The sequence below is a fragment of the Dunckerocampus dactyliophorus genome, chromosome 16 (genome assembly GCF_027744805.1).
Source record: "Dunckerocampus dactyliophorus isolate RoL2022-P2 chromosome 16, RoL_Ddac_1.1, whole genome shotgun sequence".
Taxonomy (NCBI): Eukaryota; Metazoa; Chordata; class Actinopteri; order Syngnathiformes; family Syngnathidae; genus Dunckerocampus; species Dunckerocampus dactyliophorus.
This window is the reverse complement of record NC_072834.1, coordinates 1,790,040-1,814,991: the sequence shown is the minus strand read 5'-3', so window position 1 is coordinate 1,814,991 and position 24,952 is coordinate 1,790,040. Positions and strand designations below refer to the sequence as shown.

General features: G+C 42.3%; 1 protein-coding gene across 3 annotated transcripts in view; it reads right to left on the bottom strand.

Moving 5' to 3' along the window:
- The window catches only part of med13a (mediator complex subunit 13a), a 94,643-nt gene that overhangs the window by 37,651 nt on the left and 32,040 nt on the right, over nt 1–24,952 (bottom strand). For all 3 annotated transcript variants that reach the window (XM_054754087.1, XM_054754085.1, XM_054754088.1), the window contains 4 exons: nt 10,889–11,034; nt 4,313–4,513; nt 3,073–3,270; nt 2,787–2,949 (listed from right to left, as the gene is read on the bottom strand). In XM_054754087.1, the coding sequence (XP_054610062.1) occupies nt 2,787–2,949; nt 3,073–3,270; nt 4,313–4,513; nt 10,889–11,034 (708 nt within the window). The remainder of the gene's footprint in view (nt 1–2,786; nt 2,950–3,072; nt 3,271–4,312; nt 4,514–10,888; nt 11,035–24,952) is intronic.

Below are 24,952 nucleotides of genomic sequence, written 5' to 3'. Positions count from 1 at the left end.
CATGACATCATTGATAAACACGAGACCAAACACCCGGACGCTGTATTTATTATATCTGGCGATTTCAACCACTGTAACCTCAGGACTGTCCTCCCCAAATATTACCAGCATGTGAGCTTTCCCACAAGGGAAAATAACATCCTGGACCAAGTCTACAGCAACATGAAAGGTGCTTTGAAGGCTGTTCCAAGACCCCACTTTGGAAAGGCTGACCACATCTCTATATTCCTTTATCCAACATACAGACAACTTCTTAAAAAAGCTCCCCCTGTACGTACAGCAGTTAAAGTATGGAATGAAGAAACTGATCAAGTACTTCAGGACTGCTTTGGCTGCACAAACTGGGATGTGTTTAAAACTGCAGCGGGGAGGGAAGATTGTACTGTTGATTTGGATGAATATGCTTCTGCTGTTACTGGCTACATTAGCACATGTATAGAGACTGTTACCACCACCAAGTATTACAGAAAATACCCTAACCAAAAACAGTGGATGAACTGTGATGTAAGGGCTAAGCTACGTGCTCGTTCGACTGCATTTGTCATGGGCACCGCTGATGACTACAAAAAGGCCAGATATGACCTGAGGAGGTCCATACGAGAGGCCAAAAGACAGTACAGACAGAAGCTGGAGGGCTACTATTCCACCTCAGACCCTCGGCGCGTGTGGGCGGGGCTCCAGCACATCACAGACTATCGACAGCAGAGTAGCGTAGCCACGTCCAGCCAAACCACACTTCCTGATGAGTTGAATGAGTTCTATGCCCGCTTTGACACCCAAACTCCTGATGAGCAGAGAGGGTGGCTGAACCTGGGGAGCACACAGGACTCACCTCTCATGGTGACATCAGCTGATGTGCGCAGGGTTCTGAACAAAACAAACCCACGAAAAGCAGCAGGGCCAGACAACATCTCAGGACGTGCACTTCGGGTTTGCTCATCAGAGCTAGCTGATGTGCTTGCTGACATATTTAACCTGTCGCTTGCACAAGCATCTGTACCGACCTGCTTTAAGTCCACCACCATAGTGCCCGTACCCAAGAAGAGCAACGTGACCTGCTTGAATGACTATCGCCCTATAGCACTCACTCCTATTGTTATGAAGTGCTTTGAAAGGATAGTCATGACCCACATCAAAAAGAGCATCCCGGCGGCAACCGTGGACCCTCTACAGTTTGCATATCGCCAGAACCGGTCCACGGATGATGCAGTCAACACTGCCATCCACACAGCCCTTTCTCACCTACAGGGCCAGGACACATACGTCAGAATGCTATTTATAGACTATAGCTCTGCTTTTAATACAGTCTGCCCCCACAAACTCACAAATAAGCTCCTCACACTTGGCCTGTCTCCCTCCCTCTGTAACTGGGTGTTTAACTTTCTCACAGGCAGGCCCCAGTCAGTCAGAGTCCACAACCGCACATCCAGCTCAAGAATTGTGAGCACTGGGACCCCACAGGGGTGTGTGTTGAGTCCACTCCTCTACACGCTCTTCACCTACGATTGCGTGGCCTCCCAGAACAACACCAGCATCATTAAATTTGCAGATGACACTACAGTCATCGGACTGATCACTGGTGGTGTTGAAACATCATACAGAAGAGAGGTGGCGGACCTCATAGCTTGGTGTCGTGATAACAATCTCCTTCTCAATACAGATAAGACTAAAGAGATGATCATCGACCCAAGAACAAGGGAAAAGGAGCCGCATAGACCCCTGTTTATTGATGAGACTGAGGTGGAGAGGGTGAAAACCTTCAAGTTCCTTGGCACACACATCAGCGAGGACCTCACCTGGTCTCACAACACCCAACAAATTCTGAAGAAGTCCCAAAGGAGACTGTACTTCCTGAGAAGACTGAGGAAATTTGGCATGTCCACCACAATCCTGAGTTGCTTCTACAGATGCACTATCGAAAGTGTCCTTACCGCCTCCATCACTGTTTGGTACGGTAACTGTACAACACGTGATAGGAAGGCACTCCAGCGGGTGATCAAGACCTCACAGAACATTGTTGGGGCAGCCCTCCCCTCACTGCAAGATATTTATAAATCTAGAGTCCTACGAAGAACACACAACCTCATCAAGGACAGCACACATCCACAACACTCATTATTCACACTCCTACCGTCAGGCAGACGCTACAGGAGTTTGAAGTCCAGGACCACAAGGCTGGCAAACAGCTTTTACCCACAGGCCATCAGGCTCCTCAACGAAGCACTCGCACACGCCGCACGCAACACACGCACACACTCATAGCACTTTATTTATTTATTTATTTGTATTATTTACTTGTATTAATGTCTCATCTGTTGTTGTTGCTTAATTTATTGGTATATATGTTTATGTTTCTTATGTTCTTATTCTTTCATTTGTTTTCTTTCTTTTCTTGGGAGAATGAACAGAATAAGATTTTCATTGCATGGTATAACTGCTGTTGTACTATGCACATGACAATAAAACTCTCTTGAAACTTGAATAGAGGCTTCAATATTGACTTTTTATCTTATTTGTATTGCTGCTCCAGGAACAACTAACAGAAAACCATCAGCAACAATACCAACACACTAGTTGTGACTTCAACTTATAACAATAATAACAAACAAACAATTTAGGTACTAAATACAAATTTTGTCCTGTTGTGAAGCGCATCCTGTTGATGAATATAAAACCACTTAAAACAAATTTGACAAACGGTTCATCAACGCTGGCATCAGACAGAGACAAATGAGAAAGTATCTCGGACTGAATGAGGAAGGCATCTGAGGCAATGGCAATCTCACTTGTTCTGGACTTGGTTGATATTGCACTCTTGCCAGACTCTCTCCACCACCTGACTGGCAAGCCGGCATGGAACCTTGCCTCCATGATGGCTTGTTCTATCCACAGAGAACGCGTCTGATGATGAAGGCATCTTGGTCCACTTCTGGGCAGAGTGAGAGTCCACTGCGGAGACAAAACACCACCCGCTTAACAAGGCATTGAATCATAGAAGTTCAATTAGGACAAGCGTTGACATTGTTAAGAATGTGACGTCTTTGGGTTTGTTTGTGGTTTTTTTTTTACTACCTGTATGCACCTCCTCAGGCGACGTGGGGGGGGTGAGCGTCACCAACGACATGGCAGGTTCTCGCTGGGATGCAAGCACTTGGTGACCACCGGCGTAGACAGCAGTACAGTGGGAGGAGGACCCCACAGGGGCCACAGCGGGGATGTCTGACTGGGGCACCAGTACTAGGCAGGCTGGGTACACCATCCGCACTCCACCTGTGTACCAACACATTTATACATGCAGTTTAAAACAGAGCCAACAAAACACAAATATCAAAACTAGGAAGGGCCTGGATAGAGTGCAGAACTCCGGCCGTTTATTGGTAGAAATGTGGTATTTAAAGATGCAGTGATGTTTATTTAGGACACTAATTATGTCTAGCTTGCAGATTGTAGCTGCTGTGTCTGCCACTGATTTAACTAAATACACGCAGCTGATTTTCAGTCTATTGTAATTTATTTGTGAATACAAAAACTGGGTTTTGTTGTGAAAATACAGCTGTTTGATACATTTCTACCCACCAGGATGTGTCCAGGTGTCATGGCAGGTATTAAAAGTGTCTTCCTCAAAGATATTCTGACATTTAATTAAACAGGCACGCTTTTATTGTCTCCACATACTTAAAGGAATGTGACTTATTTCACCTTATGTAGCTTTAGTTTGTCTCACTGTTGGTGTAAGCATTGTCCCCTCCATGTGGCTTCGTCTCTGATAACAGCTTGATCATAAATACCGGTAAATGCAACTTACAGTCCATGTACAGTGCGACATGTACATGGTTTTTCCACTTCATGGTGCATTTTTGACTGATGCAACGGACACTCTGGAGTGACTTAATAGTCCGTAAAATACGGTAGTAAAATTATAAAACAAAATGCATCCTCACTTTTATTCATCTAAAAATAATGAATTATTCCTTGTTACAAGCAAACTCTCAAATTTAAAAGCTATCCACGTTTAAAATTTGCAAGTTAATACAATATGTAATATATAATATAAAAGTAGAAGCCTACCTTTTGCATTTTGGGGCACAGCAAACAGTAGTGAGAGAAAATAAATTCATCTATCCAAATAGCTATTCCGATGTGCACCAAAACGTAACGGGTTCCTGCTATGGGCACGTGCCACCTATCCACATAGTTAGATGGAAATCAGTGGTGTAGCTTTTACACAATCCTGTTTAATGACATGCGTACAAGCCAACCCACGACAAAGCACAATTAGCCACATGTCCGACGCGAAAAAGAAACCACTCACCAACAAGGACCTCCACAGAGGCCAGAGAATCGTCTTCCCAATCCATGTCTTCCACCTTGTCCTCCGTCACACCATTCTTGGCACTGGGGCTGATGGGATAAAACTGGTTCCACTCCTCAATCAGCTTCTTGGTGGGTGGGTCTGACATCTTGAACGACTGGCCGGTCAGCGTCCCGTTTAGCCCAAACGGACTCAGGATCACTATTGAGACAGACAAGCCACTGTTAGCCCAGGAGGGTGGAGCTGTGAGCACGTCCAGCTTACTCAATATCCAAAAACAAATCCTGATTCCACCTTTGTAGCTCTGCTCTCATCGCACGTTCCTTTACAGCATCCTCCCTCCTTTGCTTCACCTTCCAGCTTGATTCCACAGTGCTTTGCCAAGTAATCACATATTTTATCCTACTATTATTTTCTAAATGCCTTGTTGCCCTTTCCCTTGCTTATGCTTACCAAGTTAATACCCTTATACTGCCTTTAAATAGTCTCACCTCCTATATTTGTTCTTGCGGTTTATAATCCTTTATATCCTTAGAATATTTCCTTTCTTTCCTACTTCATATGCTTTGGTTTCTTCGTCATTCTGCCATCTGTGGCCTATTCAGCAGCACGGTGACCTTTCCACAGCAATCCTGGCCCAAGCCAGTCTCGGTGGACTTGCCAAATACTTACAGAGCAATCCAGATGTCAATTATTGGCAAGCGGCAGCCTCTCAGAAGCCATAAACAGAGGCTTATAAAAAGGGCCATTCCTCGACAAACACACTTCACTGCAGAGACATATGGAGCCACAAAGAGCCCATCAGTCTGCTTATAGAACAGACCTTCATCCATCAGCGAATGGCGGTACTACTATAAACTACCATGCATAATGCATACATATACGCATGAAAACCATATGAATACCAGCAAATGGACACACACACACACACACACACACACACACGCACACACGCACACACGCACACACACACGCACACAATATATATCGGCTTGCTATGCTTGCACTCTCTGTGCATCTACAGTATCATATGTTGTAAGTGCCAAGGTGTATAAATGGTTCTACTAACAGACTGGCCGGGTGGGTGTGTGAGTGAGCATTTGTTAATGTCCTTCTTCACTCTGCTTTGTCATTACCAGACTAGATGGCTTGGCTTCCAAAGTATTGATCCTTCAAGGCTTCAAGGATGCCATAACTGGCTGAAGATAATGACAAGAAAAGGTAGGACAAGGAAGAGGCGTGTCCTTCCCCATCCTTTTACACAGACGCTTCTGGGCTTCCTCTGGAAAAAAGAGCTCTCGCAGGTGGGCGAGCTCCCCTTCTCAAATGTAACACTTTAATTATGAAGGTTATATTATTTATATTATTTCAATCCCACATTTCAAGAGCAGGAAAAAAAGGTGTGTGGCAGCTGGGAAAAAAAAAGAATAGGGACATACAGTAGGAGCATTATTGGGAATTGGCAGGCAACAACCTGGAGCAGGGGTCCTCCAAAGGCAGACCCGCACGTTGTTCTCCCTTTACTCTTGTTATGCTATGCACACAAGAAATAACTTCTTCCATGTGACACTTGTCAATGAAATCTTGCCAGGTAAACAAAATGAAAACATACATCTCGTAGCACGTACAGTGCGTACACACACGAGGCGGCCAACAATGTAAATCCATGTTGTTGCTATAAATTCAATGCTCGCTAATCTGAGAAACTAAACTTTCATCATTAGCTGACACAAACATAATTAATACACGTGTCCAATCAAAGCAGGACGTTCTCCAAGCAGGAAAATGGCGGTCTATAATGCATGCACAACATTCAAATGAACCCATTGCAAACAGACCCTTAATACGGTCGTCTCTCGCTGCATCTCCGTTCGAATATCGCGGCGTCAGGCTATCACGATTTTTCTAACATATATTCATTGAAAATCATGCTGTAATGGCCTATTATTTGTCCCAAAAAATGCATATTTAAGCAAACTGTGTGTATTTTTTGCCTAAATCAAGCATTTTCATACCTAAAAATGGCTAAATGAAGTGAAATACAAATACAGTGTACGCCATTAAGAAGACAATTCAAACACCAGGTGTGATTGTTTGGTGAAATCTCACATCAGGCACAACAAAAATAATATCGTATTTTCCAGACTATAAGTCGCTCCGGCATATAAGTTGCACCAGCTAAAAATGCACAATGAAGAAGAAAACAACATATATAAGTCGCACTGGGGTATAAGTCACGTTTTTTGGGGGAAATTTCGTTTGTAAAATCAGAGCCCAAGAACAGAGATTTCATCTTGAAAGGCAAGTTATAGTAATAACAATAAAATGGAGAACAACAGGCTAAATAGGCTTCTGTTAACATAACGTGAATAGGTGGTAAGCTAACGTAACATTAACAGTTATTCAGACAACCTAAACAACATAACAACTAGTTTACTTGCAGCTTATGATTTTCTTTTTGGAGGTTTGTGTTCCGTCTTTGTCAGTTGTCTTTATAAGTTGATGTTTACATTTCAGTGGTACAGGAGTGATAGGCGTAGCAGATACTGACTGGCACACAAGCTTAGAGTGCCCTCTCGCAGCTGGCAGTGCGGACCCCCCCCAAAAAAACATAAACAAGTTGCTCCGGAGTATAAATCGCAGGACCAGCCAGACCACAAAAAAACTCATCGTCCAGAAAATACGGTGGTAATAACAACAATAATCATCATAATTACACCGGCTACTGTTGCGGCCATAACCCACAACAACCTAAAACTCAACTTTGAACCCTCCATGTCACTTCCTGTCCGCCACCCATTCTGCTCCAGTACTAGCGCCGGAACACATTTATTGCGACACACGTTTAGGTCGTAAATGGCTGATGTTCTGTGATTATATACAGGATGCTATATTGGGTAATAAAACTGCAAAGGTGACTGTACGGGTGCTTCTTGTCTCGAGGGCTCTGATAATGTTAAAAAATGTATTTAGACAGTATTCTCTTATAAGGAAGGAATCCTACTTCGCTGAAATTCACTCATCATGGTCGAGTCGGGAATCAATTAACCACAATAAATGAGGGATCATTCCATAATGTAAAATCAACTGAAGACTATTACTATTCCGACGTGTGAATTTAGTGCATCTTGCCTGAAACCAACACCATGCATGTCCTTACTGTCCTGCAGCAGTCAGCAAATATGACCTGAAACACGGAGGAAACAAGGTCGTTTCTGTTCCTATACAATAAAACACAGCCAGGGTTGTTCACATTAAACCTTAATTGAATCCGACCACTTAAATCCCTGCATGCCTTCTACACACGCAGCCACGCGACCTGAGGCCTGTTGTGAAAGAGAGATGAAATTCAGCACAGTTATGGATTTGGTTTACCATCTTCACCCCCCTTGATGCATCCTGCTCTTCTTCCAACCGTTCTGCCCCTCTCTGAGTATATCTGAGGCTCCCTGAAGACATGTCAAATGTTCTTAGATCAGCGTGATGGGTGGAGAGTTCATTCCATTCACTCTACGCCCTTTTATGGGGTCACATCCTGGAGAGATGTGCTCTGTCGAACAGTAAACCAGGCAGAGGTGAGGGGATGGAGAGGGGGAAGGGGGGACGAGATGGATGGGTCAAGGTGGTCAGTCCTTCCCTGACGTCAAGTTTCGTTAGCGAGTAGGACAGGCACTGCGGCAGCAACAAACATTCACGACAGCCGTAAAGCCCTACATATTCGGAGTGTTAGCACTTGACAATTATTGCACTTGGTCCAATCAAAAATGATTACTTTCATTCAAATATAGCAAGGCAGCCATCATAGAAGCAGGCGGGGTGATTTCATTGAAGCACTGAGTTTTAAAAAGGGCTGAGGTACGTCCTTATGTGAGAGGATGTGACATTTATTTAGAGGCCAATAAAATGGCATCATTAACAACCTACTGGTTGGCGAACAGACAGCTGTATGATCATGTTAAACAAATCCCTGTGGATTAGTGAGGCTATGTGGTCGGCTAAGCGATTCAGGCTCATGTCGCAGGGGGAACCTCTCTACAGGCCTCATTGAAGAGGAAAAAATGGTTTATCGTAACCTTCTGTCCAGAGGGGCCTGGCTGTGCATGGATTACACTGTAGTGGAATTGTTATGATACCGGGGTGGCAGCATGGCGGGACAACTGCATCTACATCTGCATCTGCATCCGCATCCGCATCCGCATCCAGAAGCCAAACTTGTCCTCCAAGTCAGGGTGTGACACATAAAGAGGTGCAGCAACCGTCTTTTCATCGCAAACTTTAAGATGAAGACTTTGCAATGAGTGACACAGGGTTTAGTGCGGGGGTGTCCAAAGTCTAAATATTTATTAGAGCCCTCAAGACATGAAATAACACCCCTATGGTCACCTTTACACGCACACTACCCAATATAAGACATAAGAAGAGAAAATAAGACATTTAATACTGTCCGACTCGCTCGTGTGTTGCTGTAAATGTGTTCCGGTGCTCAGAGAGCTGAAGGAGTGACGTCGGGGGTTTAGAGTTTAGTTTCACCTTGGCGCAGGTTACTGCAGCAATAGTAGCCCGTGTTTTAATTTGGAATTTTTATTTGGGATTATTGCGCTGCAATAAAAGCCTGTTGTTCCGGCCATCAAGTCTGGCGCTTGTGTGTCTCACTGAACATTACAGTAACGTTACTGACACCTAGTAGCCAGGGAAGAGTACTACATATTATCACAACATCAAAAAAATTGCTAAAGTTTGCTTAAATGTGCATATTTGAGTAATAATGGGCTGTATTCAACCACGAGACAGCATGATTTATTAAATAGCCATGAAAGAGTAAAGCCGCAAAATTCGAAGCGTGAAGTGGTGAGGGATTACTGTGTTACGTGAGCCCTTTATGACAGTGAAAATGCAAGTCAACGACTGCTTTGGGGTTACATAGTGTTTGGCTGGGGATTGGATACGATGGAACGTCATCATAGGCTGAAATGTTTTACAACTAAACAAGATTGCAATGAAAGTACCACACTGTGGTACAGTACCACGCTGCACGCAACACATCACAGTACCACGCTGCACACATCACAGTACCAAGCTGCACACATCACAGTACCACGCTGCACGCAACACATCACAGTACCACGCTGCACGCAACACATCACAGTACCACACTGCACACAACACATCTCAATCACTTTAATCAACTTGTGCGAACAAAGCATTACGTGTTAAAATATTAGTGTAAAACATCCTTTAATGCGCTATTGTAAAATACTTTTTTTATGTCATTAGGGTAACAAGCAATGTGCTTTGCTCATAAGCTATTTCAAGTTAAATAGGCTGTTCAAAATTTGAAAATTGTTTCCCCACAAACAAATCCCAGGCAGACGTGTGTGTGGGGAAAAAAACAGCACTTGAATGTGTTCCTGATTAGATCGGTCGTGTAAATTGGATTAATGATTAAGTGGCAGCCTTTTGATTGCATATTAATTTGCTTTCCATGCTGAAAAGGCTTTCACCACTGCACTGAGGTGATTACCTCAGCAGTGAAAACACAAGCAGTCAACAAACAGTATTAGCGAGTCAACGTTACCGTTCGTGGTGTACGTCATCGGACCGATATGAGGAATTATGATGTCATACCAATGAATCAGATAACATTAACTCAGTCAATTCCAAAGACGCAATTATATGTTTTCACGACATATTTATACGTCCTTTAGGGTTTTTTTGCTCCGAGAGGCCGACAGGGGTGATGATGCAACTCCCCACCAATGTATTGTGCTTCACTTTTCAAAAGTCGTAATATAACAAAATCATTTTAGGAAAAAAAATTGGTTGGGGGAAAAAGTTATAACATTATGGGAATAATAAGTCAAACTAAAGTCCTAATATTACAAAAAGACATTCATGAAGATTATTTCAGAAGAAAGCTGAAATATTTGGAAAATGGAAAATGTTATACTGATTATATATTGTTAAAATATTATGGAAATAAAGTCTAAATATTATGGAAATAGTCCAAATATTACAAAAAGAACATTTATGAAGACTAAGAAAATAAAAAACAGCAAAAAAAGAAAAAGAAAAAAGAAGGCTCTTACTAATAACAGGCTTTTTCACCTGGATCACAAAGCAGAGATGCTTAGCAACTCATCGGCAGCAGTAATCTGCTCAATACAACAATGTTTTACACAAGGGAGTTCAGAACATTCACCAAGAGATCCTTTCATTCTTCCACTAGGGTGAAATTAAACGAGATTTCCATACAAGTACGTCTACAGTACAAGCACTAAACAATGCAATGGCATATTGATATCCATTTGAGGGCCGCACAGTGGTCTAGTGGTTAGCACGTTGGCCAATACAGGAACAGCCTGGAGATCGGGAAGACCTAGGTTCGATTGGCAAAGCTTATAAACTTGCAATAGTTTTCAATAAACCACATCAAACTCAACACTTATATTATAAACGACCACTTAAAAAAACTAAAACTCTGGGCCTCTGTTTAGAGCTTGGACACTCTGAAAACAACAACATTTTACAATGGGTGTTGAATAATTGTGAGTGCAACTGTAACTGAGCTAAACCCACCTTGGAAGGGACTGGACGCCTGCTGAGCCAGCGTGAGATGATCCTCAGTCAGAAGGTAGACGGGCTGGTGCTGGTTGATCTCCACGCTGGTGCACACATTGCTGTCGCCATGTAAGAAGAAGGTGAAGGCGCACGACAGGTGTTCACTGGAAGAAAACACAGATGTACAAACAATGAACGAGGAAACGGTGGTTGCAATGGAGGAGGAACAGAGACTAGGAAAGTCAAACACATGGTCTTCATTACAAGTTCATAAAAAATAAATATATACACATGGCACATCTATTTTATATTTTGTGAGTGTATACTAAGAACATTCGGTTCAAAAGAAGGTACACATGAAGTCAACAAAAAAAAGCTAAATATCAAATAGTGTATAGTATTTCCTCATATGGTGGCTGGACGTGTTAATTTACTCATGTGTTTACACTCATGTGTCTCATGTGTCTCGCTATAATAATATTCAAAAAGAGTCAGTGTTCCCTACACTGTACATTCATTTATTTGTGCCACCACCACAGACAGCTAGCAGTCCTGTGGAAAACACTATACATCGCGGTTAATTGGGTCCAGACCCAACCATGATAAGTGAATTTCTGCATTTCAGTATTAATAAATTGAATATTTTCCGAGTTAGAGCAAAGAAAACACCATTATTAGAGCCCTCTAGACATGAAATAACACCCCTATAGTCACCTTTACACTCATTTTACCCAATGTAGTAGACATAATAAGATAAAATAAGACATTTAAGACATAAATAAGACATGTGCTCACATGTGTTTCAATAAATGTCTTCCGGATGTATGGACAGGAAGTGACATCGGGGATTCAGAGTTGGGTTTTAGCTAGAGTATGGCCCGGCCACAACAGTAGCCCGTGTTATTATAATGAAGATGATGACTGTTATTATTATTATTATTATTATTATTTATTATTATTATTATTATTATTATTATTATGTTATTATTGTGCCTGTTGTGAGATAAATATTGCTAAAATAATAAATGGTGCGTGTTATTTGTGACACCTAGTGGCCTGTGTAGACTACAGTTCATTAATGTCTTGTGCTGCCTTAAACTGTGTTTGTATTTTAATTCATTTAAATTATTTCATTTCAAATTAATTCATTTTATTACATTTTTTGTGCATATAAACGTACTGAAAAAACAGCTGGATCTGGTCGGCTCAGCAGCTAACGCTCACATCTATGAACTTGGGTGATTAAAGTTACTACCTGCTTTATGATGGGAGGAATAAAGGAGGCTTCTGTTTGAAATGAGGCGGTTACACGCATAAAGTGAATGACGAGCCTAGCTATTGAGACGTGCATAATAAAGTGAAGGGCACTATTTGCAAGAAGTAGTCCATTTAGTTAATGACATTTGGTTGGCAAAGTTGAGCTTACATTCTTGAAACTAAACTTCCGCGTGTGTGCAAGCAAGTGTACGGTATGAATGTTTTGTCTGTCGTTTGCCAAACAAAGGGGACAAGCCATGCGGTCAGGCGAGGCTGGAAAACACAAGAACAAATAACATAAAATAAATATGAATACCTTTCCACTGTTCTGTATTATAAATGTATTTTCTGTATGAGTCCTAACATTTTCTTAGGTAAAATATGTTGAATGTGCAGATTTCCTGATCAACCACAGGGAAGAAAGCTAAGGTGAGGCCACCGAGGCTGAGCGAGGCTTCTCGGCTGCTGCTGAGAATGTACCTCAGACGACGGGTGTGACGTGTAGCTCCATCACAGAGCGATTTCATATATTAAGGACCTATTTTTGTTGTTGTTTAATATGCTGCTGAGGAGGGCCGCATGGTGGCCTCGTGGTTAGCATGTTGGCCACACAGTCAGGAGATCGGGAAGATCTGGGTTCGAATCTCCGTTGGGCATCTCTGTGTGGAGTTTGCATGTTCTCCGGGTACTCCGGTTTCCTCCCACATTCCAAAAACATGCATGTTAGGTTAATTGGCGAATCAATGAATGGTTGTTTGTCCATATGTGCCCTGCACTTGACTGGTGTACCTCGCCTCTCGCCCCAAAGTCAGCTGGGATAGGCTCCAGCATACCTGGGATGGATGGACTGAGAGAATACAGCGACTGTACATAATTGTGTGTATATGCAAGGTCATAATGACTTGTTTTTGCCTCCAACAACATCCCCCATATTACACACATTACAGCTGATTTACGCATGGTATAGCTTTGATTTTGTAAGGACTTATTTCTTTGGAATATTTACTCAGCTTTTATGTTTTTATGTTCTTCTTATACATGGTGCTTTGTTGGGGTCTTCTAGGGTGGTAAGTGTCTGCAGCAGAACTGTACTTTTAAGGTGAGAAAAAAGTTGGCAATTTCATACAATTGTCATTAAAAAAGGTAAGGTAACTTCTTTTTTGTATCGGAAAAGTATCGAACTGTAACACAAACGCATCAAACCGAACCGAACCATGAATTTTGTGTGTCGTTGCACCCCTACTTCACATTATGTCAATTTCCGCGAGATTCCGCATTTAACAGTAGATTCCGTTTTTATTGGCCAATTACGCGATTCCATTAACGCAGAAATCACAGGACTCTATATTAACATGAAAAAACTCCAAAAGAGTCAGTGCCTCGCCAGCCAAGAACCTCGGTGCACGTCACTGAGCCCGACTTAATCTGTCTTGTTAAAAATATGACTACGACAATGCCTGCCTGTGCCAGTCTGACCTCAACAGCTCACAACAAAAGTGACGTGAAGAAGACTCTTCAACACAAGAGGCGAGGCAGGCGAAAAAATGCAGGACAATGTCTGCGTGTTTCCCTCTGTCATTCAACCCCATCTCGTTTGACATCGAAATACATGCACAGACAGACAAAAACACAAGTGACGGACGGCCAACTGAAAGCGAACACGGCGAGCTTGGAAGTGCATCAAAGAGGGACGTCTCCTCGGAGGATTTGATTAAGCAAATATCCGTCTTCTCCCCCTGACTCTCATTTACTGCACACCTACTCTGCAGAGGATTAAGAAACGGGACAGATAGGGAAGAGCAGTGCAGGCGCAGCAACTGTGATGTAGCGAGAGCACTTCAAATAAGATAATGACGACTACATCATGGAGAGATGCCTTGCGCTCCTGCCAGTGGTGCAGAGCCTCACATTCATTTTGAAAACCCAGAAAATGCAGTGATGCTCATTAGTGAATTCAAGATATTCATATGCAGGGAGACTGATGAAAGTGAGTCATAGGCGTGCACATCCACAGCGGTGCTACTACATTAAGCAAGATATACTAAAAAAAACTGAACTACCCCTTTTCCGCTGCAGCAAACTTTGACGCTGGTGCAGGTTCAGTTCGGAGTTGAACCGGTGTTGGTCCTCAGGAGCCGTGAGTCATCAGTGTGAGCCACATAATTATTTATGTTTATTTAGTCAAATGTCCGGGGGGAAAGCAATGAGTTTCCTGCGGTACGGTTTAGACAACAACTTTTGTCTTCAAGATTCCTACTCTTCCGTGAACATTTTGCAAACAAAAAGTAAAACTCACAGCTAATATTGTGCATAATATTCATGTAAAAATAGGTTTGTTATGAAAGACGTGTGTGTTATTGAACGTTGCCATGAAGCAGTGATCACACACGCAGCAACAGAGCTCGGTCTCGGATAAAACATTTCCTGCTCTCTAAAAATAAGAAAACTAATACTCTCCACCCACCAATTTGCAAAAAATAACCATAAAAAAATCTAAATGTAATATGAGTGTAGATGAAAAGCAGAATAAATGTGAAGTTTCGCAAGCTGGGATACGTTTGTGATCAAGTTTATGAAACTGAGGTTCAAACTGAGGTTTGACAGACTCGTGTTGATGCATGCGGCAATAAGGGACAAATTGCGTTTCTTGTCGGCTCAATATGGGTATTGTCAACCCTACGTGACAAAGCACACGTACACATTCATGTCATGTCTGTGTTGTCATGACATGAATTGCCATGTCGCCACCGCACGGGTTTTTGTGATCGGCTTTGAAAGGCATTTATTGGCATACGCCGATGCCATGTTTTGTACGGAAATCGGCCGATACTAATCGGTGGCCGATCTATCGGAGCATCCCTAGTTTCCATCACATCCCCAGTTTTCATAGGTAACAAAGGTGCAACAATAAACAAGTTCAAAAGCAAACACATTACCATCCTCGCCTCTGTTGGTCTGGCCGGACAAGTTTTGAACCCTTCTTGTAAAATCCAAAGACGTTCCAAACTCTAGTTTTTTTGTTTTCTTTTTTGCTCATGTGTTGCAAATCTTTTGTAGCGACTAGCTAGCGGGCGCTTGCTTCTATTTACATCCATTCTCGTCTTCTGTCATGGCAAGCTCTGGAGCATGTGCGACAATCCTTTTGCCGGCAGCCCAGGCTCTCGCGTTGCTTTAAAGACGACTGCTTCTCTCGCCATACCTGGTGCATGTCGATTAATCTCAAGATTTATGGCTGATTCTTAGCGACACAGGAGGCCGCTATCGGCACAACCGAATCATTAGTTTGTCAAACCGGATATCCGGTCACATCGGTTTTTCGTACCCAAGCCTAATTTCTAGCGTGCATGCGGTAAAAAATAGCAGTAAAATAGCATTTTACTATCAACGTGCCAACAAAACTGACTTTTGCAAAACATATTCTGATACTTTCACAATTGGACGGGAAAAATCCAGCATTTGCCGACTAACAAAGTCTGCTCTGGCGCTCCTATTTACACCAAAATGAAGGTAACACACGTAACACGTGTATTTACTTGAGGTGCCGCCTCCCCCACTTTGTTATGCAAACAGTTGGGCACTCAGCCCAGCAAGCTTGTTGGCACCATGTGTGAACCCCAAAAAAACCCCGCCTCCAGTTTGGCGCCCTTGTGGCGACAATGAAAAGCTCTGAAAACCTACGCCGGACCAGCTGTGAAACAGCCGCAGTGGAAACATTCAGCTCATTCAGGCTAAAAATTTTCCACTTTCCAGAAATTCCCACTTTTCCTGTAATTGTACTTTTTTTGTACAAATTCTTACTAGAGCTGAGACTAACAATTGTTTTCTTTGTCAATTAAGCTGAAGCATGTCGTTTTGATTGATTGAGCATTCAATTAGGCTCTTGACCGACCAAATCAATATGAAGCCAACGCAAACGGTTGGTGGTTTGGTCGGCAACGTCTCAGAAAAGAGGCAAAACTGTCGGTCACTGTTTTCCAAAGCCAAAGCTGATGTGTGTAAATATCTTGTTTTGCCTCAAACACAAAGATAATAGGTCTGCTTTCATGGATATTTACATTTTTAAATACAAAAAAACAATTAAATACCAAAATAGTTGTTGATTAATTGGGGAATCGATTAATCATTGATTCATTGTTGCAGCTCTATTTGTTACATTTCCATTTGAAAAACTATTGAGAAACCCATAAAATCTCTTTATTTATCCGTACTGTACAGACTGAACTTGAAACTGAAACCAGCAAAATGAAACAAAAGGAGAGCAGTGAAGCATACAAGCATATTCAAGAGTCAAATTGCGTGCCGAGTACCACAAATTCATACATGTTGGCAGGTCTGCACTAATACTGAAAGTCCTCCCGGCTTTTCACGCTCCCCCCGACAGTTCACTGTGCCGGGGGGGGACCCCAGTGCTTCTCACTATTTGAGAAGCACTGATTTATGCCAAGAATATGTAAAATGTGCTTAATTTTCATATTTTTGGACAAAACCGCAGCCATTTATTCATAACTTTTTGAAAAACGGCAATAGGGTGAGTGTGAGATGTTCAAACCGCAAGGTGGCCCGTCTCGACTGTATTTCAACGTGTGCACTTCTTGACAGGAATGCCCAAAACAGTCATATGTATGAGCTTGTGCAAGTATTTCATATCGGTGAAAATGGCCGTGCTTGGAAATAAAAGAAGATGGAAAACAACTGAGGGCTGTACAAAAAGTGAGTGAGAGCCAACAAGACTGGAGAGATGGGATGTGTTATATTCTGCAGACCTAAACAGAAAATGCAGTCTACGACTCTCACCAGCACAGAATACCTGACACAACACGTTCACATGCGTCTGTGTGCGAAAAGCGCTTTAGGGAGAGGGTTGCCATCTGTGGCTCAGCCGGCAGAGGTGCAAACGGAATCCGCACATTCAAATTCCTGGCTGAGTGTTATTAGACACACTGCCGGTGACACGAAATCCGTCACATGATTAACGACCGTACTACTGCCTGTGGTCTGCGGATCTCAAAGTCTCTTAATGAGTCTGTTGTGTAGTTCCTAACTGCTAAGCATGTAGTTATTTAAAATGGGATGTTATTGTGCACTCCAGCAACATTCAACATTGGACAGCTGGATGCACAGTCACTGCTGAGCAAAGGGAGCGCCGTCACATGTCGTCAGGTGTGAGGTCCGCCAAGAGAGAACCAAAACAACAACAGCAGCACGTGGTGCGTTTTCTCACCCCGGTGTCGCCCCTGTACACATAAAAGGATTTAGAAAAGCAATTTCTGCAAATACTGCAGATAATATCTGTGTGTGTACGTCAGCACACCAAACATCGACAAACATTCTACAAACATCAAGGATGGATCGCCCAATAAACACAAGCAGACAGCCCAAGGATGTCGCCAACACATAATTTAAAAAAAAAAGGGGGGGGGGGGGGCTGGTGAGCGGTGTGGGGAAAGTAGATTTAACAGGGTTTTCAACTGAAGAAACTACAGTGGAACCTGTTAATGTCGACGCCCCTCGGACAGCAGAAGCTGTTGTCGACATAACCGAAAACAGCCACAGCGTGGACGTTTACTTGTGAGTTTGGCCAGAGACACAGCGAGAATAGGATGTTTTAACCTGTGGCAGTATGTTGACATCCATTTGTTTACGTTTGTATTTAGATTCCTCTGTTCATTCCTTTCATTCATCATTTATATGCATCTTAAATTGTTTTAGGCATGTACAACTATAAAAATGTGTTTTGTATTGACATATTTGAGAGTCAATCGCTGATGACATTAAGCCAGGCGACACAGCTGACTTTGTGTACGCAGGTTTGACAGAATATGTGAGAGTGCATGGTTGTTTGTCTCCACGTGCCCTGCGATTGGCTGGCGACCAGTCCAGGGTGTACCCGCCTCTCGCCCAAAGTCAGCTGGGATAGGCTCCAGCATACCTGCAACCCTCGTGAGGATAAGCGGCATAGAAGATGGATGGATGGATTGACAGAATACACCTACTGTATATAATCATGTGTGTATCATGTATGCAAGGTCATACTGCCTCCAACAACATCCCCAAAATTACACATTACAGCTGACAAATACATCATATACATCATCATGTGTAGTTCGGTCCTGCTCTGACACAAACAAAAGGAGACAATTATGGAGGTGTTCATCGTTTATGTGCGTTATATGAACCCATAAGTGATTATCTTTAATGTTTTACACTAAGCGTGAGTTACTTTGAGCGATAAGAATATCCACCCATTGATTTTCTTTTGTCTTTCTGTTTATTAAGACCACACATACCTGCGTAATAAAGATGCTGTACTGTCCGTAGGGCCCTGTGAATGGAATTGGCCAATAAAAACGTAATTTACTGTTAAATGCGGAATCTCGCGGAAAGCGACATAATGTGATTGAAATTATGTCATCGTGAGGAAAAGGAACATTCGTGTGGGGACGTATTTCCCTGGCGGACTGTTCAATCGTGACGGAATGTCACAATAAACACTAACCTGCCTCCTCGCAAATGAATGGAAGTAGTTTTTAGGAAATTTTACTCATTTATTTTCCACTAGTCTGTATTTAAATGTTTTTGTTGAAAATGGCCCCATATTTTGTGTAATGGTTTCTGCAGTATTTCAGCAGCCATTTAGGCAGCATCCTGAGTGGGCCTGAATTAACAGTCTTCTGCCGGTCACTTCCTCGTACTGAAAGCCATTACGCATCCACTGCTTCAAGCCACCTCATGTATGCAATGTTAAGATGGACGTATCCAGCAGACACTGATTGATCTGGGTTTATTATGTCTATGCCAACTGACAACTCATAACAAAAACAGCCACAAAGTCGCAAATGGTCCGTGGCCCTTGGCCCAGCGGGTCAACAATAAGACAATCTAGTGAGTGTTTGGAGCAGGGCCACATGTGAAGGAGGGAAGGTGGGCACTTGTTGTCAGCTGGCAAGTCATGGAAATGAGGTGCCAAAGGCCAGCAGCAACTCAGAGTGACTGAGTGGGGCTGACAGCCACTATCATTGTCACATGGATGGGCTGCTGTGTGGCGGATGACCAACCAAAGTTAAAATAGCTTCTGTTAATGCAAAAAAAGGGGATGGGTATTCCTGTCAGATTCTTGGCAGCCCAGAGGAAAGGCCATTTGATATCTTATTTTATCTGCAAGATCATTCACTGTTCCAGCATGGACAGATGCACCAAAACCAGAGCGGGAATCCTCACGCTGCATTGTAAGTCACTTCAAAGCCAAATCCAAATGCTGTGCGGGGAACAAGTTTCCCATGATGGCACAGAACCGGGAACATTTAATACGACCAATGTCATTGCACAATTGGTGAAGGATTTTCACAACACACGGCTTCCTGAAACATCCGGCGCTGTTTGACACATTTGCAAAGCGTGACAAACTCCCACGAGACGCCAAAGTCATTGGCTGTAAAAGAAGAGCCGGCCCCTGTCGGTGGTCAGGAATGTCGGGTTTACACGCTTCATTGGGCACGTTGAGCCTCGCTACATTATATCTATTATGAGTCAGGTTTTCGCATACCTACTGTTGCCGACTAATTTTTGCTGTTTGCAAAATATCACTCGATCGAGCCTTTTCTAACATTCCACGCTACTAAAGTAGTAATAAAAGTATGCATGCAATATCGTAATCGGACCGGAAGTGACACCCGCAGTATTTTTATTCATGGAATTTTGTTATTTAATTTGATTTCTTAATTGCTTTATGCATTCATTCCTATTTCGATAAGTGGGCATTGTGAGGTTTTCTTCCAATGTTATACTGTATCAAATCACTGTATCACCATACTACTACTGATTGCCAAACTGTGATAAGACTGTATTGTGAGTTACTCTGTGATCCAAGTATCTACTGCTTCTGAAATATCTAATTACTAAATTCATCCTACAAGAATCTGTTCAAGCCTCTGAAGCCATGATAAAATGTAAGATGAAACCATCAACTGTAATTGCAAATGTTTCAATGACCAAACATATATTTTTAGTTTTAAGGCCTCCCAGTGGATGCATTTGTTGTGTGTTGCTGGAAACTAAGCACTTTGCTCATGTAAACCTTAAGGAATAGTGCATCCTAATCCGACAATCCACCGTCTCAGCTGCTATAAATGAAAGCTTTATATTTCCTGTGGGATCAATGCTTTACTGCCAAATTAGTGAAATTTTCCCTAACTTCGATCTCTATAGCACCTCTGCTGTTCTGTCATTGTTTGCTTCCATTCTGTTGTTGCTGAGACCAAACACTTTTGTGTCCCAGCGTGGAATGATTCCGGCTTCTATAATGTGAGCCGTTTAGATGGGGACGTAACGCTTTTCAATAAAACTGTGAGGCAATTGACGCATTTCTGTCCAGGTGTAAAATGAACGCATTTTGCTGCACTGCTGCAAAGGCGATGTGAAACTTATTAAGTTTGTAAAAGTCAAAAGAGAGCCTCTTTGTGGCAGGGACAATAGGGGGACACGAGTAGACGGGGACAGAAGGAAAAAACAAGGAGGCCGCAGAGCTCTGGCATTCCTGGGATGTTTGCTGGGCTTGGTGTGCCCACATCTAAGACCTGAGCTTCCGCTGAGCCTGAAATCGACTTCCTGATGACAACAACACGTGCCACTTACACCGCAGAGATCCTTCAGCATTTTGCATTAGGACACGCACCTGTCACCTCTGGTCTACCATGTTCGTGGATATTTGGCATATATTACCATCCCAGGCACACAAATGTGTTTTGACCAGTTATGTGTTGTGATGCTGGTTCCGGCAACTGATGAAACTACGGCTGAAAAACTGGACTTTTATCATAGATACTACTCAGGAAATATTTGTTTTTGGTGTACTAGACCAAACAATATGGAGTCCTGAAGTGCGAAACATGTCCAGGATGACATAACCTCCCCTACTGTCAAGCCACCTGACCACTGGAAACACCGTCTGCTGCCAAAATAGCACAAACAACAGATACACGAGATGCAGTACACAAAGCCACGAGAGTCGTGCATGATTGTGCCTCTCCACCCAGTTTACACAGGAGGCTGGTTGCTGGAGAAAACAATGAACTAAAACTCTTAAGGCCAGCAGGTTTTCTTTACACATATACACATACACACACACACACACACACAAATCTTGATTACTTTAAATTGATTTCGCTCAGCCACAAATGCGGGTGAGCCTCTTTACATGTCAGATTAAAGCTGGAAGGCAGAGAGGTCCATGGAAAAAGGAGGAATCCAATCCTCATGGAGAAGATCATACCTCCACACTGGATACAGAAGTAGAGATAATACTGACAAGCCCGACAGCGTGTCAGATTCCAGAACACGCTCGTCCCACACAAAAAAAGACAAACATGCGCGCACACTGGGTGGTCCTTTAATACACCTGCTGAAAATCACTTCACTTTTATGTTCCTGTGTGGCAAATATTTATTTACGACTATGCTTATTAGCATATTCACATAATTTATCAGCTAATGTGCCGTCTTTTCTTTCATCTAGGGCAGACTTGATTCATTACAAACAACACATTGATCCAAACCATTTTTTTTAAATGTCAGCACTTTAAATTAAACAGTAGTACTTTTTAGGTAAACATTTTATAAGACACAAGCATGTCCTTCATTTGTGCCAGGAACACCAACCTGTCAAACTGCACCAGGGGTGTAACGATTCATCCACTACATCGATGCATCCATTCGTATTCCTGTGATCCAACTACATCGATCTGTGTTCAGCAAGTCTCCATTCCAGGCGACATATTGTATAGCCATCAAACATCGCTACTAGGAAATAAAGCATTGGATTTAAGCACGGCAGGCTTTAAATGGATGTGTGTGGGTTTTTTTAAGCCCTTTTAATGATAAAGACGTTAAACGTTACTCGATTCAGTCTGCCTGTCTGCGACGTCATGGTCGGGTATGTGGTGGTCAAGGGAGCTGTAGTGGACCTATGAAATACAGTTGATTCGCTTCATTCAGTATTCATATTTAACTCATATGATCTAATTTGAAACTTTGACGTTTATGAGGCAAAGATGCAAAGTAAGGACGTTTTGTACGCCTCTGGTTGGTCCAGCAGCAGTGACGCATAGTGACGTCATCATCCAGCACGGTGTGTCCAGGTCAAAACACATACAGTATATACGCTTGTGTATTCCTGCTAGTTGCCGCACAGTTCAGATGGCTGCTCTGATCAGGAGGATTATCAGCACAAAGAAAAGCCCCTGCTGCCATCGGCCTGTACAGGTGAAAAAGTTTGAACACCTGATTGAAGATACCGTACCACATTCATTTGCTGAGGAATTTGCATAATGTCCCTCAGCTTTGGGTGCAAAGTGCAGGCTTGGATTGCACTATTTGCATTAAATAATGCATCATGGCAAGCTATACCACCCTCTGGTCATCCTGATTTTGTATTGCATTCTAAGCCATTTGTTGTACTCAACGATAAATTATTGTTAAGTATGTCAGCATTATTAATAATTTATCCATGATTCCCTGACAAAAAAGATAACGGGAATCCATGAAACCTCACCTGCACTATTCCGTTTCCATACTCACACTGGTGGAATTTTTGGCTAAAAAGTTACTGAATCAATTTAAAGTTACTGAATTGTTTCGGATTGTATTGCTCTAAATGAAACAATATCGTCCTTGAATCGTACCAGCAACTGTGAATCGTGATACAAATCCAATCGTTATTAAACTGAATCATTACACCCCTACTTAGCAGCTTGACTTTCTTGTACACTTGTGGTAGAGCTTCTCGTGCAAAATATTTGCAAAACAATGTAATTGAATATTATGAGAAACAAACAAAACAATAATTAAAGTTTTAATTTCTGGAAAATTAAGTTGCGGAAAAAGTTATTTTAGGAGAATAGGTCAAAATATGATAAGAATGAAGTCAACAAGATACAAACAAAACAAAATAAATATTATAAATATCCAAATATTATGGGAGTAAAGTCATAATATTACAATTCCAAGATTATAGAAGAAGAAAGTTGAAAGATTTGGAAAGCATACAAAGAAAGAGTAAAGTTGATACTAATAATACACTTTTCCACCTACAGTATATCACAAACTGGAGATGCAAGTTTTTTCTTGAAATGTACAAATGTACAAGATTTCTACATGTAGCTGTACAAAATATCAAAGTGGCCTTGCATCCTTTCATTTTTCACTATGTGGCCCTCCCTGGAAAAAGTTTGGACACCCCTCGTATAGAATGACTGACAGCTGGTGGTAAAAAACAAAAGAAAAATGAATACTGAATGGAATAACACAAATTATTTGAACCATTTGAAATGTATCTAAGCGATGAATGTTTCCAAAGTCGGGCAGGTTTATGGACCTTAAAAGAGCATAATGATAGTATCTCAGGCAGAGACAGGACATTGGAGAGTCTAATCCAAGGCTCTATGTAAAGGATGATGAATGCTGCAGTCTTTAAAACACATGTCTTTAGGACTGCTTTGCCTTAGTAATAATCCTATGCTATTGATCATAAAGTCTGTGAAAAGGTTACTACTGTAACTCATGTTTGCATGTTTACATGCACTAAAAAAACAGGACTATTCCGATTGAAACCATATATCCCTTTTGCACATATACACTCCCATCGGGGGCGGCATGGCCATTTTACTACATGTAAAAGTAGTAGTCAGTGTTAGTCACTGCTGTGGTCTCAATCAGTAAGGTGGAAGGTCTAACACCATTTACGGCAGGGGTGTCCAGAGTGCAGGCCGGGGGCCATTTACAGCCCACAGCTTTTTTTTTTTTAGTGGCCCGCGGCACTAAAAATAAAACGAAATAAAAAAACAGCTGTAATTTTATGAGAACAAAGTAAAAATATTAAAAGAAACAAGTCCTATTCTAACAAGAAAAAAGGTTGAAATTTTATGGGTGGGGATGCGTGGATCTCCCCTATGCAGTGTGCAGCGGTAGCTGATGGCCGCACGGACGACTTGTAACTGCTTTGGGGGCGGGGTGGACGTCTCAGGAGCAACTGCTGCCGCTCATTAAAAACACACAAACTGCACAACAATAGTACTTTCACTTTTAAGTCCTCAAATACCAGAAAACGACGGCAGAAAAAGTCGCTACATTTGTTGGTAGTCGCTTATGAGAAAATATGTCTCAAAGAGGGTTTGGAATGTCGCCAGATTTAGTGACAGAGTCGCGGAGTTGGCAACACTACAACTTGTCGCTTCCTTCATGCTTACGGGGGCTTCTGCTCCTCCCCTCCTCTCTGCTCGAAAGCGGGCAGGGCAATAGCCCCGCTCAGGGGAGAGAAAAAACACACATACACACAAAGAGAAGAGCGCAAATCCAGTCTATACCGATATGAACAATGTGTTTGTTTCCAAGTTAGCGTCATTAATCCATTCCAGAAGGCCTGACTCCAACTGAAACATACTCGAACCCTGTGATTCTCAAATGGTGGGTCGCCACCCACTGGAGACGTTTTCGGTGGGTCACAAGTCGCAAGTTTCAAATGGCCGTCTTGCTGCGTCCAACCACAGCAGCAACAGCGAGCTGCGAGAGGCCGTGCTTATGCAGCTCAACAATACGATCACGTTCAAAGAGAGAACTTTTTTTGCCTTTGCCGTCAAGCGATCATGACAGTCTGAATTCCTGACTCAAACTTGCGCTGAAGTCCTTTTTTTTTTTTTTTAAGCTATGGTCTTAAACTTACAGCCTGTAATACTTTAATGCTTGTTTGCAATAAACTGCTTACTCAACCTTTTTTCTCTCACTCACATTTGTTCTTTTGCATTTTGAAGCTCTACTGCAAAATGCATATTTATAC